Source organism: Vespula vulgaris, chromosome 4, assembly GCF_905475345.1.
Source record: "Vespula vulgaris chromosome 4, iyVesVulg1.1, whole genome shotgun sequence".
Lineage (NCBI taxonomy): Eukaryota > Metazoa > Arthropoda > Insecta > Hymenoptera > Vespidae > Vespula > Vespula vulgaris.
This window is the reverse complement of record NC_066589.1, coordinates 451446-470000: the sequence shown is the minus strand read 5'-3', so window position 1 is coordinate 470000 and position 18555 is coordinate 451446. Positions and strand designations below refer to the sequence as shown.

Below are 18555 nucleotides of genomic sequence, written 5' to 3'. Positions count from 1 at the left end.
ACCTTTGACATACCCTCGACCACTCGAAAGACATTCACTACCCCTCCCTACCCTTCCCTGAGACATAGCAACGAATAGAATAGATATAGACAGACAGATACAGACAGATACATAAACGAACTTAAAAAAGAAAAAAAAACGAGGCCATATTTCTTAGCTCATTAACATGATTATGCGCATTTTGGTATTGTGCATCGGTCATAACGAAGGGCTACATGCTGGTGCGTTGACATTTGCATCTTTACAAAGAGAGCATTCACGCCTATATTTTTCTTTCTCTCTCTCCTAAATTGTACAACCGTTTCGAGTACTCTATTCTAGCTAGCATCCTGTCCATCGTCATTTCTTCAACCCTCCTCACCCTCTTATCCCTCTTCCACGTAGAATTTTATCGTGCGGTACAGTCGATTTATCCATTGTTTGTTCGTTTCAAACGGGGTTCCTCATTGTACCCGAGTATCTGGAAAAATGTGGGAGGGTTGAAACGATCGTGACTGAGATACGAGATTAACGTTGGCACCCTTCTATTCTGACCATTCGTGATCGACATTTTTAACCCTATGTTAGACTGCCCAAGCTTTTTGCCAACTATAGCATTCTCTTTAAGGATCGTTTCAAAACTCGATCGATCTATATATGTATTTATTTATGTATGGACGTGTGTGTGTGTGTGTGTGTATGTATGTAGGTACGTCTATATTAGTATTTAAATAAATCTAACGAATGATAAATTAATATTAGATTTATACAGACAGATATACGCGTACATTCGTCGTATATCCATTTTTATTGAAACTTGTTTTATTGACAGGTAAATTAAAATGTGGCCTTCGTTTTTCTCTTTCCTTTTTTCCTTTTAACATTATTAATTCATTCAAATTTAAATATTAATTATATTGAGCGTATATAATTTTCTTACAATTTTTAATAATAATTTATGATAGATTCAATTTTATGTTACATATTATCATCTGTTATATAACATTGTTATTATAAAACAGTTATATATATATATATATATATATATATACAATTAATTATATGGTATATAATTTTCTATTACGCGTGTTAACATAGTATAAATTAATAAATATGTAATCATTATAAATTACTAACAATATTATATAAATTAGTCAAAACAAAAAAAAAAAGAAATAAAATAATACTTACAATGTTTGTAATTTCAATCATGAAACTTGAACTTTGTTGTTAATTAAAAAGAAAAGAAAGAAAAAGAAAAAAGAAAAATTAAATTCTGTTAATTCTCGTCTGTTAAAAAAAAAGAAAAATTATATTACGCAAAGGAATTTAAGGAAACCAGATGACTCTGAAGATACTAAAGCTGACAAACGCGTGTGAGCACGAGTATGAAATCGCACGCGTGTACAATCTATGATTTCGATAAGAGATACGCATGTAACATACACGATATATCGAGAACGAAAAGAATAGTGCATGTATGTGTGCTTATACATGCGTTAGTGCGTATCTATATGTACATATGTGTGTGTACATCGAGCACGCGACGACAGAGCATCTCGAGCAACAACATTTTTATCGTTTTTTACAAACGATAAACACGTTTTAACGGCACGTCCATATGTCGAGCAAATGATTCAACGCAACGTTAAAGAAAGTGTCATCTATATCGCGTACCAGTGCTTAGAAACTGTTAGATATGCTAATTTCTCATGCTAATTTCATTTTCTATGCGTGCTTTGACCGATCTCCATATACACGTATCAGAGAGACGCACATATTAACAGACACATGGAGCATCTATTATCTCGCATATGTTTCCGTTAAGAGGAACCCTTTATTATTATTATTATTATTATTATTATTATTTTAATTTTATTTCCACACTCTTTCTTACTTTATTTTTATTTTTATTATTTTCTTTTTATTTCTTTTTCTTTCAAAGCAAAATTTTTCGAATAAATTTCGACGAGAAGGATACGTCAAATTAGAAGAACAAACTTACCCTCCCTGATGTTTGGATAAATCTTTCTAAAAAAATTTGTCCCTTGAAAACGTACATGAAACATTTTTTTTAATGAATCCAATTATGCTCTCTCGCTTTAACTCGAAAGAGAAAAAGTGACGAAAAGAAGAAAGAAGAATAAAAAGAAAAGAAAAAAAAAAAAAAAAAGATAACAACCGTGGAGATGGATGAAAATGATGAAAAACCGAGATACGAAAAGAAGTGCGATTTTGACAAAACGTTGCTCGTACACCGTGAATAATTTAAAATCGTGGAGTGGATCTTTGTCTCCCTTCCTCCCTTCTTCTCTCTCTCTCTCTCTCTTCTCTCTCTCTCTCTCTCTATCTTTGTCTCTTTCTCTTTCTCTATCCATCTATCTATCTCTTTTCTCGTTACAGTAAAAGGAGAAGGAGTACGCGTGACTCACAAAGTGTTCACAGCTTTTGCACACCCTTTTTTCCTTCTTCGTTTCGACGTTAACGAGATAGAAAGACGATCGTGAATCTCTGTCCCAACACACCCACAGGATCGTTTAAACCGAAGGAGGAGGAGGAGAAGGGAAGGATGGTGACATTTATTCAATCATTTCTCTTTTCTTTTCTTTAACAGAAAAATGTAAGAAACGTTACTTGTACAAGATGACAAAGATAAGAATGATTATTTTAATATTCGATGAATCGGGCTAGTTGAAACCACTTCGCGAAATTAAAAAGGGAAAAGAAAAAAGAAACAGAAGGGAAGAAAAGGAAAAAAAGAAAAGAGAGAAGAAAAGAAAAAAAAAAAGGTAATAAAAGGATCGTTTATTCTCGTCTGACGAGCCCTGAGCAAAGGTACACTCTCTCTCTCTCTCTCTCACTCTCTCACTCTCTCAGTCTCTCTAAATGAGATAAAAAAAAATACATACACAAAATGCATATACCTACATATATATAATATAATAGAAAGGAAAATGCAGAGAGATAGCTACTCGTAGTACTGAGGGGTAGGTAGGCTCTCTCCGCGGGGGTTGCATCCCTCTCTCTCTCTCTCTCTTTCTCTCTTTTTCTTTCTCTCTTACTCTACTCTTCGAGGGGCGAATAAGCGTGAGTCACAAAGTGCCCACTGTCCCGCATTCTCTCTTTCTCTTTCTCTCTCTCTCTCTCTCTCTCTCTCTCTCTCTCTTTTTCTCTCTTTCTCTCACTCGTCATTTCTATATGATCGAAAAGCACGCATTGTGGAGCGTAATGACAGGGGATAGGGCTCGTGCACGCGGTCCTCCGTCCCATTATTATCGCGATTCCGCGTGCGACGGAATTGCGGTTACGGCGTACGACTCCATTCAGAAAGATTACGTGCTCGATAACGTCTGTTTGGTACAAACATTGACTCTCCGGGCCAAGCATAATCGGATTGATTTAATAAAGCGAGTCTACGATGCTTAACATATAGGTATACCTATATATGTACACACATACATACATACATACATACATATATATATATATTTCTTTTATATTTCTCTTTCTTTCTCTCTCTTTCTCTTTCTGTTTTTCATATGATCGTTCAATCTAAACGCAAAATCCCGTCTTTTCATCGTCTTACTTGCAGATACGATGTACCCCGTTTTGTCCATCGGGATTTCGTGAAATTCAGCAATTACGGGTCATGTGATCAGAAACGAGCACGAGTAAATCGAATTGCCGACGCGTTCAAACCCCTGGATTAATGGAGATAATTGGGGCCGTTTTACGCACGTTAATTCGTTCACCGAACATCGACGTCGAGAATTTAATTGGTCCGTCGAATCTCTAAATAATGATTTCCACGTACCATTGAACATTTTCAATAGATTATTTTTTCTTTTCTTTCTATTTTCTCTCTCTCTTTTTTTCTTTCTTTTATTATATTAATTCTTATCGTCGTTCATTGCCGTTCTTCGTGAATGTTTCTTTTAGAGAAAAATCAAGATAAAATAAAATAAACTGGAAAATATAGCAAGCCAGGTTCCGAGTCCACGAATACGACGACCTTTCAACATGTCCGACTTTTATTGTTAGTACCACTTAAATACTTGAGCGACCACTTAAATTGTTAGCGCAATCTGGCTTTACAGTAGCGAATTAGAATGGACATGACGTTTTCTCTCCTTGTATCCAACTACACGATTTTGATTTTATTTTATTTTTCTTTTCTTTTCTTTCCTTTTCTTTTCTTTTTTTATATCACAATAGTATGAAAGGATTCGAAAGGTCAATCGGATTTCGAAAGAGGTCCAAAGAGGTTCGTAAATCGATACGTGTGTCGACTTAGGTCGGCATTATGTGAGAGGTTTACAGATATACATATGTATATGTGTATATATATCTATATAATAGAGCAACGGTACGTCGCACAAATTCTTTAACGCGATAGTAATCTTTCGATCGCGATTGCAACTTCATAGACGACGACGTCTGCCTAATCAGATTCTTTTATTCTCGTGAATAGATTAGATCTTATCAAGAAGAATTCTTATTTCTATTCTATTTATCTAAAAATAAAAATAATTTACATTTATCTACGTTACTTTCTTACTTTACTCTCCCTTCCTTTTTTTTTTTTTTTTTTTTTTTTTTCATTAAATATAGTGCATCTAGAAACCGTAGCGAGGAGAAAAAAAAGGAAAAGAAAGAGGAAAAAACATATATATATATATATAAAAATAACGTAAAATAATAGCGAATTAGACGTTTCTAAATTCCAAGACGTTTGAGAAACGTCACACGAGCTCTCACCAAATTTCTCCCACACGCAAGAAAACCGCCCGCCGAGACTAAATCATCGAGTTTATTGCGCTCTCTAGAGCGGAGAACGAGGAGGACGATGTTACATACGTAGCCTTACATACGTACGTGTTTACTTACGTATGAACGTACGTACGTATATATAATACATACGTACATACATATCTACATACGTAGAAACATACAGGGCTTTTCAAGAGATATCCATTCGCGCCATGCACATTCCGATCGGGATCGTTCTAAGAGAGACCTCTCTCTCTCTCTCTCTCTCGTACTTGCACTCTTTTCTCTCTCTCTCATTCTCTTTCTCTTTCTTTCTGCCGATTCGTGGACGAGTTTACAGTCTCTCTTTCTCTTTCTCTCTTTCTTCTTACGAGATAACGTTGCCACGGCCACTTAATTGCTCGTTTCCTGTCCAGAAGAGCCAGCTTGCCTACACCCACCCTCTTTCTCTTTCTCTCTTATTGCATCTGCATCTTTGACCCTTCTCTCTCTCTCTCTCTCTCTCTCTCTCTGTTCCTTCTTTCTTCTCTTTTTACTGCACGATCATACTCTTTCTCTTTCTCTTTCTCTTTCTATCCACCGTCTTCCTTTCCATCTGGAAGTGGACGTGTCTGGAGCATTGGCGAGAGGAAAGACGCATTCCTCGTCTTTTCGAGCGTATGTCACGTGCTCGCGTCACCGTACATGCTTCTCTTCGGATAAGATCGAACCTTCGACGGCCGCCAAGACGATTAGCTTTACCGTTTCTCTCTCTCTCTCCCTCTCTCTTTTTCACGCACGTATATATATATATAGATATATATACAAGACCCTACGCAAAGCTTTTCACGTCTGTAAAACGTCCTCTTTATATTCCCCCATCTTCCCCATTCCCTTCCACCCCCTTTTTTCAAGCATCGTATTTAAATGTTAACGTCGAACAGGAAAGGTCAATACTTTGAAAAATTTTCTTTCTTATTTGATTATTTTATTTTTTCTCCCTCTTCAAAGTGCAATATCGTTCGTTCGCAATACGACGAACACGCACGATTAAATCGAAAGTAAAATATAGATATTTAAGTATGCAAAACATAAACGTATGCAATTTAACTTAAGTTAAATCTTCGTGTGTCTCTCTTGGATTATAAATTACGCTTAAGTTAAAGGAGGACTCGAAAGGATACATAAGGACTAAATTAACTTGAAATGTTACCATTTTTTGTTTTTTTTTTTTTCGTCGACGAGTTAACACGGCCACGAAGCAGAATATTACCTACTTATTTAGGTACTCGTATTTGATTTCAATTCTCAATCGGAATATATCCGATATCTTGAAATAAAATCACGCGCTCGCTGTTCCCCCATTTGAAAGGCAGATTATAGGGAGAGTGCTACTTTAGAATGCGTTCGACGTTTTCTGAACGATAATACCTACGTGCTACACACGTTTTATATATATATATATATATATATATATATATATACACACACACACACACACGTAGATTTCGTTCATCCATTGGGCATTTTTCAAATATACTCGTTCAATACTCAATATACACGTACATATTATAAATTCGAAGAAGGTAGATTATTTTTAATTCAGTCTACTATTTAAAATTTTCTCACGAATCTTTCAGTCACGTAAACACGTAGGACAGGAGAAGAGATAATGTTTCTTAGCTGGAGGATATAAGCTTTCGTTAATACTCGTCTAACGTGATCCTGACATATTGCCATATGGTCGTCGATACCGTAGCTAATATTTATCGAACCTCATCGATCAGTATTGCAGAGTTTTGCATTAAGACCTTTATACTTTTCGATGGTGTCGAGGGTAAGTTATACAAAAGTTTCTGCACGTGTGCGAGGATAAAAAAAGAAAGAAAGAAAGAAAGAAAGAAAGAAAGAGATAAAGAAAGAAGGGTCGATGGTGGTGACACGCGTGCCTTGAACACCATAGCGATAATTTTGAAAAATCAAGCGTGAAGTGGCTAATAAACGTCGAAAGGTCGTTCCTTTTTTGAAACTTTCTAAATCTTAATTCGGTCCTGACAGAAATATTTCAAATTATATATTAGATATATGTAAATATATACGATACATCTTAATCATGCATAATAACAATTTTTTTACTATGTATCACCGCTATATGAATTTGCAAAAAAGAATAAGAAAATGATAACTATCCATTTAAAAGAATTATATTGATCTCCATAACCATCGAAAAGATCACGAGTAATCAAAAAAATAAATAAATAAGTAAATAAATAAATAAATAAATAAATAAATAAATGTTTACAAGTTGTTCGAAGATGACTCAAAGCTGTGCAAATTTTTCTTAATAAATTTGTTTGGAAATTCAAGCAATTTCGAAATATTTGTTTACGATATCTATGAACGAATGCACCATTATGTATCTGTGTGTACGTGTGTAAATTTATTATATAATACATATATATGTATATAAATGTAAATGTTATATTATTCGCTAAATAAATTCATTAAGAGAAGCAACAATTTGTTTGATTATACATAAAAACAATTCGAACCGTTCGGGTGGATAAATTCACAAGCAAAATGTTTCGAATAATATACATATAGATTAGTCGAACTCGCTGCTTCATTTTCAAAAGACAATAACTACCAATCGAGCGTTCACGTGCATTTAAAAGGTCACACAAATATTTATTCACTCGTTTCCTATTTTATTTCACGATATCTGTCGATATTTCGTATCGACGATACCCTTATTTGTTTCGGTCCAATTGATCACCCCTGGATCAAAGTTTTTCTTTTTATTTGCTTCTTTTTTTTTTTTTTATTTATTTATTTCTTTTTTTTTCTCTAGTGTACGTGTTCACACGATATACCTACGTATTTTATCGATGAATCATTTATCAAAAGGACACGTATCGAAAGCATACATCCCCTCGGGGGACGTAGAAAACGATAAATACATTTTGATACGTACATTCTGATACATTTGATTTTGATTTTTATTTTTTGTAAATACGATACATGCTAGGAAATTTATCCGATTAAATTCACAGCTTTTATATCCACTCGAAACAATTATTAATGGTTTCGGGTTTATTTACAGTTTTCTTTGCGATTTTTTATCGATTTAACTATATAAATAATATAAGCAATGAAAGGAAGTTTGTTAGAAAATTACAAATTGTATAAATAAAATATTTAAATGTATGTACATTTAAAACGAAGGAAAAATTTCAAAGCGTTATACCAATCAGTTATCATAGAAGCAATGAAAGAAACCTTATACAAAATTAGAAGTAAGAAATATTTAAGATGAAAAAAGAAAAAAAAAATATCCAAATTTTATTATACTCTCCAAACATCGCGCAATTGCGAGAAAGAAAAGAATGCTCATACAACTTGAAGATAAGAGAAATAAAAGCAAATTTATAAAAAAATAAAAAATATACATTTAAAATTTACAAAAAAGAGAAAAAAAGAAAAGAAAAATGAAACGTTATGCTAGAACGTTACGCTACTTACGAGTATCACGAAAAGTAACGAAAGTTACAAAAAAAAAAAAAAATAATAATAATAATAATAATAATAATAAATAAAAAATAAAAAAAGAAAGAAAAAATTTCAGAACGTATTAATACATCTATATTTATCGATCTATCTATCTATCACACTATATATACACACACACACACATATATATATGTATTTATCTATATATACACGTGAATGTATTTAAATAGGATAGGGTTAAAAGAGAAGTCAAGCTAATCGCAGGTAATATTTATACGTATCCTACTGAGATTTAGAAGACGTACGGTCGAAAGAACGTACAAAGAGGGGAAAGAAAGATGGGGAGGGGGTTCAAAGAGGGTGCGACGAAAACGTCAAGAAAGATTTCGCGGGTAATCCTCCCCTCGTGTCGAGCGTCCCTTCTGGCGTGTTAAGTCCCTAGTAATCCGCCCTCGTGATTTCGATGTTTCGAGTCGAGGGTCCTGCGGCAATTTAGTAACACCAACGAGAGAAGAACTGATATACCATGCACGATATACCACTCGGTCGAGGATGATTTAACTATGGGTTAAACTGTGGCTGCCTTGCTTTAAAGGGGTAGGAAGAGGGGACAGAGGGGGTGGAACAAAATGGGGGGGGGGACACGCGTAATTTCGAGCCACGTGGGCGAATGCACGTACATTTAAACGAAATTAATATATCGCATAATGTAACACGTAGAAACGAACGAGGCACGTGCTTCGTAATTCGTTTCCTATCTCTGTCTTTTTCTTTCTTTCTGTTTCTTTCTTTCTCTTTCTGTCTCTGTCTTTTTCTACCGATGGGAAAGTGATAAATTTATATGGAGAATTTATGTATTCAAATTCTCTCTCTCTCTCTCTCTGTACTTTTCTTTTTAATTTGAATTTTAATAATTTTTAAGTTTCTTTACGATTATTAAAATTCAAATTTAATTAATATATTATATTATATAGATATTATATAATATTATAAGATATTGTAAATAATGATATTAAATTTCACAAAATATTGTATCATATAGGTATATATAATTTATTTTCCTCCATTTTTATTTTATATATATATATGTATATATATAATAATTATTATAATTAATAAAAAAGAAAAAGAAGTGTCTATATTTAATAATATTCTATATCGCAATAATTTAAATTTCAATTTAATTAAAAATAAAATAAAAGAGGAAGAGAGAAAGAGCGAGAGAGAGAGAGAGAGAGAGAGAGAGAGAGAAGAAAAAAGAAAAGATTTATAGTCTGCTCGAAGATCATTTAATATTTTTCATAGCCTTATTAACTTGGTTCACCTATCGCGAAGTTTCTCGCTAAGTATAGTCGATATTATCGACCGTGAGGATTTATGACCGGAGATACAAGGACATACCGCGTGGAAAGTAAAAGAAACCATCATTTTTCTTCGACTTTGATGAAACCGACTACGATATGGCGTAACGAGAGAATGACTTAGACCACAGGATCTCTCTCTCTCTCTCTCTCTCTTTTTCTCTAACTCCTACGATAAAAATTTCTCAACAATGTATGCAAGTACATACACATACACATACATATACATACATGCATACATACATACATACATATATATATATATATATATATGTATACAGCATATATAAGTATACATATACATAGGTACGTGATATATTAAATCGTCGAATTATTTCCAGCATATTCAGCGGTGCATTATTCGTTATCGAATTTAACGACAAAAGATAGCGGCTCTCAAGCGTATTCGCCTACTCTGCGACTCGTCAAAACCCATAAGACGCTCGAGTAAGTTCGGTAACGTGGTACATACTTATGCGTCGTGTATAGTTATTTACAATACCGAGTGACTCTTACCGAAGAAAGAAAGAAAGAGAAAGAAAGAAAGAAAGAAAGAAAGAAAGAAAGAACCCGGTCACGATCTCGAATATACATAACACACATGTAAGAATGAATTCTTATTTGGTATCTCACCGCTGACAGAATTTCCAGACCTTTCGTATTACTCGTCTCTCTCTCTCTCTCTCTTTCTCTCTGCTCTTTTCTTGGAATTCCACGCGGCGCTGAATCGTTACTGCTATTACACAATGGACCATTCTGTTCGATTATTTCTCGTTTCCGCGAAAGAAAAAAGAGAGAGAGAGAGAAAGAGACAGTGAGACAGAGTAAAAGAGAGAGAGAGAAAGAGATATCGATAAGGTCGTGTAACTTGATACGAACGTCACGAAATTAAGAGAAGCTACACGTTCGAACGAGTTGCTTTCAATTGAGCCTTCCAGAAATGAATATTACAGAGAGAAAGAGAAAGAGAGAGAGAGAGAGAGGAAGAGAAAATGAGGGAGGAAGAAGGAAAAAAAAATGTAATCTATAAAAGCGTGGTATTATTCGAAACTGATTTGATCGTTTCGACGGAGAAGAAATGATGAGATGTAAAATGATTGAAGCAATAAAAGATGGAGGGAAAATAAAAAAAAAAAAGAAAGAAAGAAAGAAAACGAGGACGCGTCCGTGAGAGACGTAAAGAAAACGTTCACCGTGATAGGGTGAACGTCGTGTAAGGCGGTCTCTGAAATAAATTTCAACATAGATTATACGCGTTACCGAGTTTTATTGCACACGTTATACTAGCTTTGTGACTTTTTCTTATCGCGTGACACGATACGAAAGAGAAAAAGAGAGAGAATGTACCAACTGTTCGCGTTAACGAATAACTAACTATTCTTGCGAATCACTCCAAGTGTTTTATCATGAACGAATTATTCTAATCCTTGTACGAGACTATCTATGGCTCACATAACTTGTTTTTTTGTTTTTTTTTTCTTATCATATGAAACATTTTTTTGTTCGGGATCAAAAGAGGGAGAGAGAGGAAGATAATTGTAGTGTACACCTAATTAGGGTAAGTTGAATGGTCACGTACAGAATATAGATATTTTTCTTTATTTTTTTTTCTCTTTCTATTTATTCTTTCTCTATCAATCGTTGGTTAATAATTTGAAAAAAAGATAAAAGAAAAAAAAGAGAGAGAAAGATAATTTCAGTGTACACCTAATTAGGGTAAGTTGAACGATCACGTACAGAATAGTAGATTATATTTTTCTTATTTCTTTTTTATTCTTTTTTCATTCTATTTATCTTTTCTCTATCAATCGTCGGTTAGTAGTTTGAAAAAAAAGATATAAGAAACAAAATAGAGAGAGAGAGAGAGAGAGAAATGGAAAAAAGAATGAAGAAAAAGAATTCAATCGTTCGACGAAAGAGATGAAATTGTGTATATAAGGAAGAGTATTATGTGTGTATGTGTTTCTATGCGTTTCATATTTCCTTTAAACGACGGATAATTAATTTATAACAGCTGTCAGGAATGAGATAAAAAGATTGATACGTAGCGTGTTTCTCTCTCTCTTTCTCTCTCTTTCCCTCCCACTGCTTTTCTTTTTTTTTCTTTTTTTATCCAAGCTCCTTTCAAACCGATTATCCGTTACAGTAACATCCAATTCAGTATAGTATTCTTCCTATATAAAAAAAAAAAAAAGGAAAAAAAGAAAAAGAGGTGATAAGAATCGTTATGGAAGGCAAGCTATAAAACAGTCTATCTTCGAGTTCGAGTTCGAGTTACGAGATCGTTTAAAAGGAAATCCGTCGAAGGAGATGAGATGACTGGTAACTTTTTTTCTTTTTCCCCATTTTTTTTTCGTCGTCGTCGTCGTCGTTCTCTTTTAAACGGTCGATCGAAAATCCAGTGGATGGCAGCTTCCGTTTCGATACAGAGCTTTGATTCATCCTCGTAACAGGCGTAAAGACGCGAGAGTAAAGAGGAAATGAGAAAGAGGGGAGGAGGAAGGAAACGACGAAGAGTAGAGACGGAACTGTGGCAGCTGCGACTTTTACTTTGCGATTTGTGTGTACTCACACAAATATGCACAAATTATATATATACATACACTATATAAATATATAAACACATACAATATAATATATATATATGTATATGTACATATATTTAACACACACACACATATATATATAATGTGTATGTGTACATACGCACATATACATATATATATTATTATATGATGTATAACACATACATTATATTATATATATATATGTATAACATGATATATATATATGTATAGAGACACATTATATTATATATATGCATACATTAGATATATGTATATATATGTGTACATAAGAAAGTAAGAGAATGAAAGAATAAGAGAGAGAGAGAGAGAGAGAAAAGCCAGAGATATCGCGCGGAACATACAGCCACTTGTTCTCGGATTACACGGTGGTAATACACATATATGTGTATATATATATATTCTTTTTTTTTCAAAGAGAATATTCGCGAACGTCTATCTTAAGTATACAAGATCAAAGGTATATGCATGCGTATATATGTATGTATATGTGCTTCTATACCGGACGTACTCGCGCGAACGCAAAGGTACCGCAGTTTGGTACTTTGAATGGAAGGTAAGCAAGGTGTAAATTATCTTCAATTTTCTCGCGGCACGTATTTAACGAAATTGCCGGAATAGCTTAGCTGCTGTAACATCTTCTCTTCTCTCTTTTTTTTTTTTTCTTACACGGTCTTCGGCAAAGGGAAAACAGTGTTTCCTTCGAGCATGCAAATTCCATCGCTAAAATCGGCTAAATCGACGGATAAATCAGAAAGCAAACGCGTCTAGTTACGTTCCGCTCCCTCTATTCTATTATACGGTTCGGTTAAAATTTTCTGTACTGTTATACCTGCCGAGAAAGGTTGTATTATAGTACATGCGTGTGCGCAACTTGAATAAGGAGAAGAACGATAAGAAGAAAAAGAGAAAGACGGAAGAAGAAAAAGAAGAAGAAAATTTCTTATTAGAAAGACACGCGAAACTTCAAAGCGAAGCAAATGCTTCAAGTAGACGAGAAGAAATTAAAGAGAGAAAGAGAGATAGAAAAAAGAAAAGAAGATAAAGAGAGAGAGAAAGAGAGAGAGAGAGAGAGAGAGGAAATCCGGTCCAAGCTGGACCACGACCGCTTACCCATATTCATAACTGTGTAAATATGTCTAACAACGTAACGCACGTATAGGGATGAATATTTATGACGAAAGTAGAAAGAGAGATAAGAGAGAAAGAAGAAAAGAGAGAGAAAAGAGAGGCACTGGGGTCGGCTCTCGGATTACTATAATTCCATTCGTTGCAGCATCTTTCGCGTCTGTATACATAATGGCTTACGATATGCACGAACAAATTACGTTAGATGTCCGAGAACGTGCCACTGAGAATATACCGACAAATTTGATTCGCCGAACGAAAAGCTGTATCCTATTGAAGTAAAGCTGTACCCTAAGCTAACCTCCCCTACTTCGTTCTCCCTTCCCCCTTTTTATGATCGACGGAAATGGTTTTTGTTTATAATTAATATGGTCGATTCGAAAATTTCGTTCGTTGGTAATTAGTATATCAGAATCAAAAATTTTCTTCGTTCATAATTAATATATCTGATTCGAAAATTTTCTTCGTTAGTAATTAATATATCCGAATCGAAAATTTTGTTTGCTTGTAATTAATATAATTGATTCGAAAATTTCGTTTGTTGGTAATTAGTATATCTGAATCAAAAATTTTCTTCGTTCTTAATTAATATATCTGATTCGAAAATTTTCTTCGTTCATAATTAATATATCTGATTCGAAAATTTTGTTTGTTTGTAATTAATATAATTGATTCGAAAATTTCGTTTGTTGGTAATTAGTATATAAGAATCAAAAATTTTCTTCGTTCATAATTAATATATCAGAATCAAAAATTTTCATCGTTCATAATTAATATATCTGATTCGAAAATTTTCTTCGTTAGTAATTAATATATCCGAATCGAAAATTTTGTTTGCTTGTAATTAATATATCTGATTCGAAAATTTCGTTTGTTGGTAATTAGTATATCTGAATCAAAAATTTTCTTCGTTCTTAATTAATATATCTGATTCGAAAATTTTCTTCGTTCATAATTAATATATCTGATTCGAAAATTTTGTTTGTTTGTAATTAATATAATTGATTCGAAAATTTCGTTTGTTGGTAATTAGTATATAAAAATCAAAAATTTTCTTCGTTCATAATTAATATATCAAAATCAAAAATTTTCTTCGTTCATAATTAATATATCTGATTCGAAAATTTTATTCGTTAGTAATTAATATATCCGAATCGAAAATTTTGTTTGCTTGTAATTAATATAATTGATTCGAAAATTTCGTTTGTTGGTAATTAGTATATCAGAATCAAAAATTTTTTTCATTCAGAATTAATATATCTAATTCGAAAATTTTGTTCGTTCATAATTAATATATCTGATTCGAAAATTTTGTTCGTTAGTAATTAATATATCCGAATCGAAAATTTTTTTGTTTATAATTAATATATCTGATTCGAAAATTTTTTTCATTCAGAATTAATATATCTAATTCGAAAATTTTGTTCGTTCATAATTAATATATCTGATTCGAAAATTTTGTTCGTTAGTAATTAATATATCCGAATCGAAAATTTTTTTGTTTATAATTAATATATCTGATTCGAAAATTTTGTTCGTTAGTAATTAGTATATCCGAATCGAAAATTCTTTTTGTTTATAATTAATATATCTGATTCGAAAATTTTGTTCGTTCTTAACGAATATATCTGATTCGAAAATTTTGTTCGTTAGTAATTAATATATCCGAATCGAAAATATTTGTTGTTGACAATTAATATACCTGATTCGAAAATTGTATTCGTTCATAATAAACATACTCGAGTAAATAGTATATTTGATCGATCTTTTGATATCGTTTTTCGTTTACAAAACTGCGTCTTTCGTTTTTAATTTGTACACAATTTGTCGAAAAGCGTGACTCCATAAAGAAAGATGAGAGTGAGAGAGACAGAAAGAGACAGATAAATAGAGAGAAAGAGAGAGATCTACGTGTCTTCATTTGTGTAATTTTGATTTTCTTATCTTTCTTTTTTCTTCAAACAGAGGCACGGAAAAACAAACGATCAAAAACCCGTAATCACAATTTACGAACGAAATATTTACGGACTGTCATTTGCTAAATTACCGGAAGATTACGTCTAGTTACCGAAGGGACTAGGTGGCTCGTGCAAGTCTACAAGCCATCGAGAAGACACGACGATGCTCGATCTTACTCTTCTAAAGTGGCTAAACACGAAGACACACGTAGTAAGCGCCACCGCCATGATAGGAAGAATGAACGAACGAGGACGCGAAGCCAGTTACTCGTGAGGTCCGAATCGTTCGGACGGAGAGCTAAATTATAGGTCGTTCGTTCGGAGAGCTTGGAAAATCTCGAAAACGATCGTCGATCGTTAAAGCTAGCAATTCCGATGAGATATACGTTGGTGATCTGAAGCGAAGTAAAGAAAGGTCACCGAAGGATGACCATTGGTTTCCATGGTTCGACCGAAACTTTGACGATTTGACGATTTTCATCGTGTTACGTGACATGAAAAAAATCAAGAGATTCGTGACATTCAATGATCCATTATAAAATTAAAATGAACCTTAACACTTGATTGACGAGTTGTCTTTCCCGTGTTCGATGATCTTTTACTGCATAATTTTGCAGGGTAATAAAAATTGCAGCAAAACACCATAAATCTAGGAAGTTGGAATGGAAAAACGTAAATATACGCGACCCGTTCGTGAAGAATTAAAGATAAATAGATTCTTTTCTTAAATCAGAATATTTTTACCGTTTCTTGGAGAGCAGCGTGTAGGACTCCTTCGATGCGGTGCAAAGTCTCATCCGCATTTTGCGACCGAGCCTATCGGCACCACGCTTCTTTGCTATTCCACCTTCCAAAACTGGCATCCAGGCGATCTGACATCCACTGAGACGATCGACGATCGAGAGGATCGCAAGGGCACGATCATTTGCACGATCGTACAACTCTTTCTCTTTCTCTTTCTCTTTAACACTCTTTGTACCAACGGTACGACGAACGAGTACGTGGTCCTTGTATAGTAAATGTGTACGTACACGTGTACACACACGCACACGTACACATCACCCGTCACACGCACGAACGCCCACGCTATTATTTTTTTCTTTCTTCTCTTTTATTTCCTTCCCTTGTATTCTCTTCTCACGAGGTTTCTCTCTCTCTCTCTCTCTCTCTCTCTCGATGTTCAACCAATGCCGATTATTAATCACGATCGCCTTCTCTCGCCTACAATAATTACTGTTTACTTGAAAAAGTTTTTCCACCGATGGAACAAGGAGACTGCTGGACTGACTGTTCGGGGTAGAGGGATAGAGGGGGTGGTTTAAAACGTAATTCACCAAGTACCTCGACTCCTCCCCCTCATCGCGTTTCTCCACCCACGAGATTCACCTAGCGATCGTTTACTTCGTTCGGATCGTTGGAGTAGATAAGGACCTATCTTGATCAGCCAAGGGTCTTGATAGCCTCCGGCTGTACGTAGAAATAAATATTTTTTTTTGTTTTTTTTTTCTTCTTCTACAGAATCCCTTTTCTTCTCGTCTCGCGTTTACCCTTACGATTTTTCTCTTTTTCCACACTTTCTTTCTTTCTTTCTTTCTTTATTTCTTTCTCCACTTACGGACGGAAACCTATCGATCCTCTATTTTCTTAGAATCGAACGTATTCTTGTTTCCTACCGACAGTTCGATCTATTCTCTCGTAGGAGGAGAGTAATCTCACTTCGATGTTTTCCAGGACAAGCTTTTCTCTTATTGCACCAGCTATAGACGTCGAAAGATGTTGGACGAAGACCCACGCTTCTCTCTCTCTCTCTCTATTCCTCTTTCTTCCCCACGAAGAAACGTTCCAAGAACGTGAGAGTACTCTCGGTGACTTCTCGATCAGAGCCAATGCTGCTGCTGCTGCTGCTAACATACAAAGGCAACAGAGAGAAACTTCGAACGTCCAGTTTTTCTATTAACGATACTTCTCTTTTATCTCTTCGCTAAAGATATGCCCCCTAAGGCAATAGTTTTCCCTTTCGATCACTTTTTCTTCCTCTTGATTCAATATCGAAACGAACCGATAGAAATTACAAACGTAATAACAAACACAGCGAAGTAATTCGATTCGTAGGACGTCCTTTTACCAACAACACGTTAGAGACGACACATTAGAGGAAACAAACGTGTTGATCTATAACGCGCGTCTTGGTATCGTCGTTCAAGAGAAACAGAGAAACGGATAAGTCCAACGAGTGTGGGGTGGAGTGGGGGTAAGGAGAGAGAAGAGGGTGTCTGCGTTTACGATACCGAGTATCCTCCTCCAAACAATGAACGCTTATCGTTCTGGTAAACAACACACAGGAGAGACAACGTTACGTTCGTCTACGACGACGACGACGACGACTATGTTACTGCACACGTGACTTATCCCCTCAAACGACTTTCTAAAAGTATCTTAAACTCGCTTTTATTATTCCCTTCGCCAATCGATATACATTCTAATCGATATCTTTATGATTATAGACAATCGCGCGCTTAATATTGATCTAGTAACGTGATACGTCGTACCGAGAGAGACACGTATTATAAACCCCCTCTCGTAAGGCCCCGCAAACGCGGACTGCCGCCTCTGGCACTTCGTCGCTGCTTGCCGGCGACGCCCGTTAATCGGCTGGCCAGTGGTGGGGGTAAAGCTACGACCCGAGGAGTGGGGGATACGCACGGTCCCAGCAAAGGAGAACTACCCCCACTCTTCTCTTTATCTTCGACGCGCCGAGATATCTCAATACATTGTGTCGTCACTCCGAGGAAAGCGCGCTTCTAATGATCGGATACGCTTGCGTAGCGATCTTGCTGGATCAATTTTTTTCTCTCTCTCTCTCTCTCTCTTTTTTATCTTCTTTTTTTTTCTTTTTTTTCCCCCTTCTTTTTCTTCTCGCAATTCTTTTAAGATCATAATTACGCCGGTATTTAAATTTCACTCTTCGAACTTTCGACTTTGAATCGATCTTTCGAACGAGATCGATCTGTTTTTTTTTTTCTTTTTTTTTGAAACGAACGAAATTTGCGTCTATCGCAAAGATTGATGCTTTCTCTGAATCGTCAAGTTTTGTTTCATTGTTTTAATTGGAATGAGTGAAGTAATAATATTTCTCTTCTTTTTTTTTCTTTCCTTTTATTAGCGTTTTTATTCTTACCATCAGGAAAATGAGATCTATCTAGGTGGCACAGTTACGTGTTAGTTAATTAAAATATGAGATTACTTTGTTTCTTCCTTTTTTTTTTCTTCTCTTCTTTTTTTTCT

At 34.7% G+C, this 18555-nt stretch overlaps 1 protein-coding gene across 4 annotated transcripts in view; it reads right to left on the bottom strand.

Moving 5' to 3' along the window:
* LOC127063045 (rap1 GTPase-activating protein 1-like) overlaps positions 1-18555 on the bottom strand; it is a 117264-nt gene that overhangs the window by 50392 nt on the left and 48317 nt on the right. The window contains exon 1 of one of the 4 annotated variants that reach the window (XM_050992277.1): positions 16015-17869. The exons of the other annotated variants lie outside the window; for them this stretch is intronic. Coding sequence (XP_050848234.1) covers positions 16015-16133 — 119 coding nt within the window. The 5' untranslated portion in view covers positions 16134-17869. Of the gene's footprint in view, positions 1-16014; positions 17870-18555 lie in introns of those variants that run through there. 4 annotated transcript variants of the gene reach the window in all.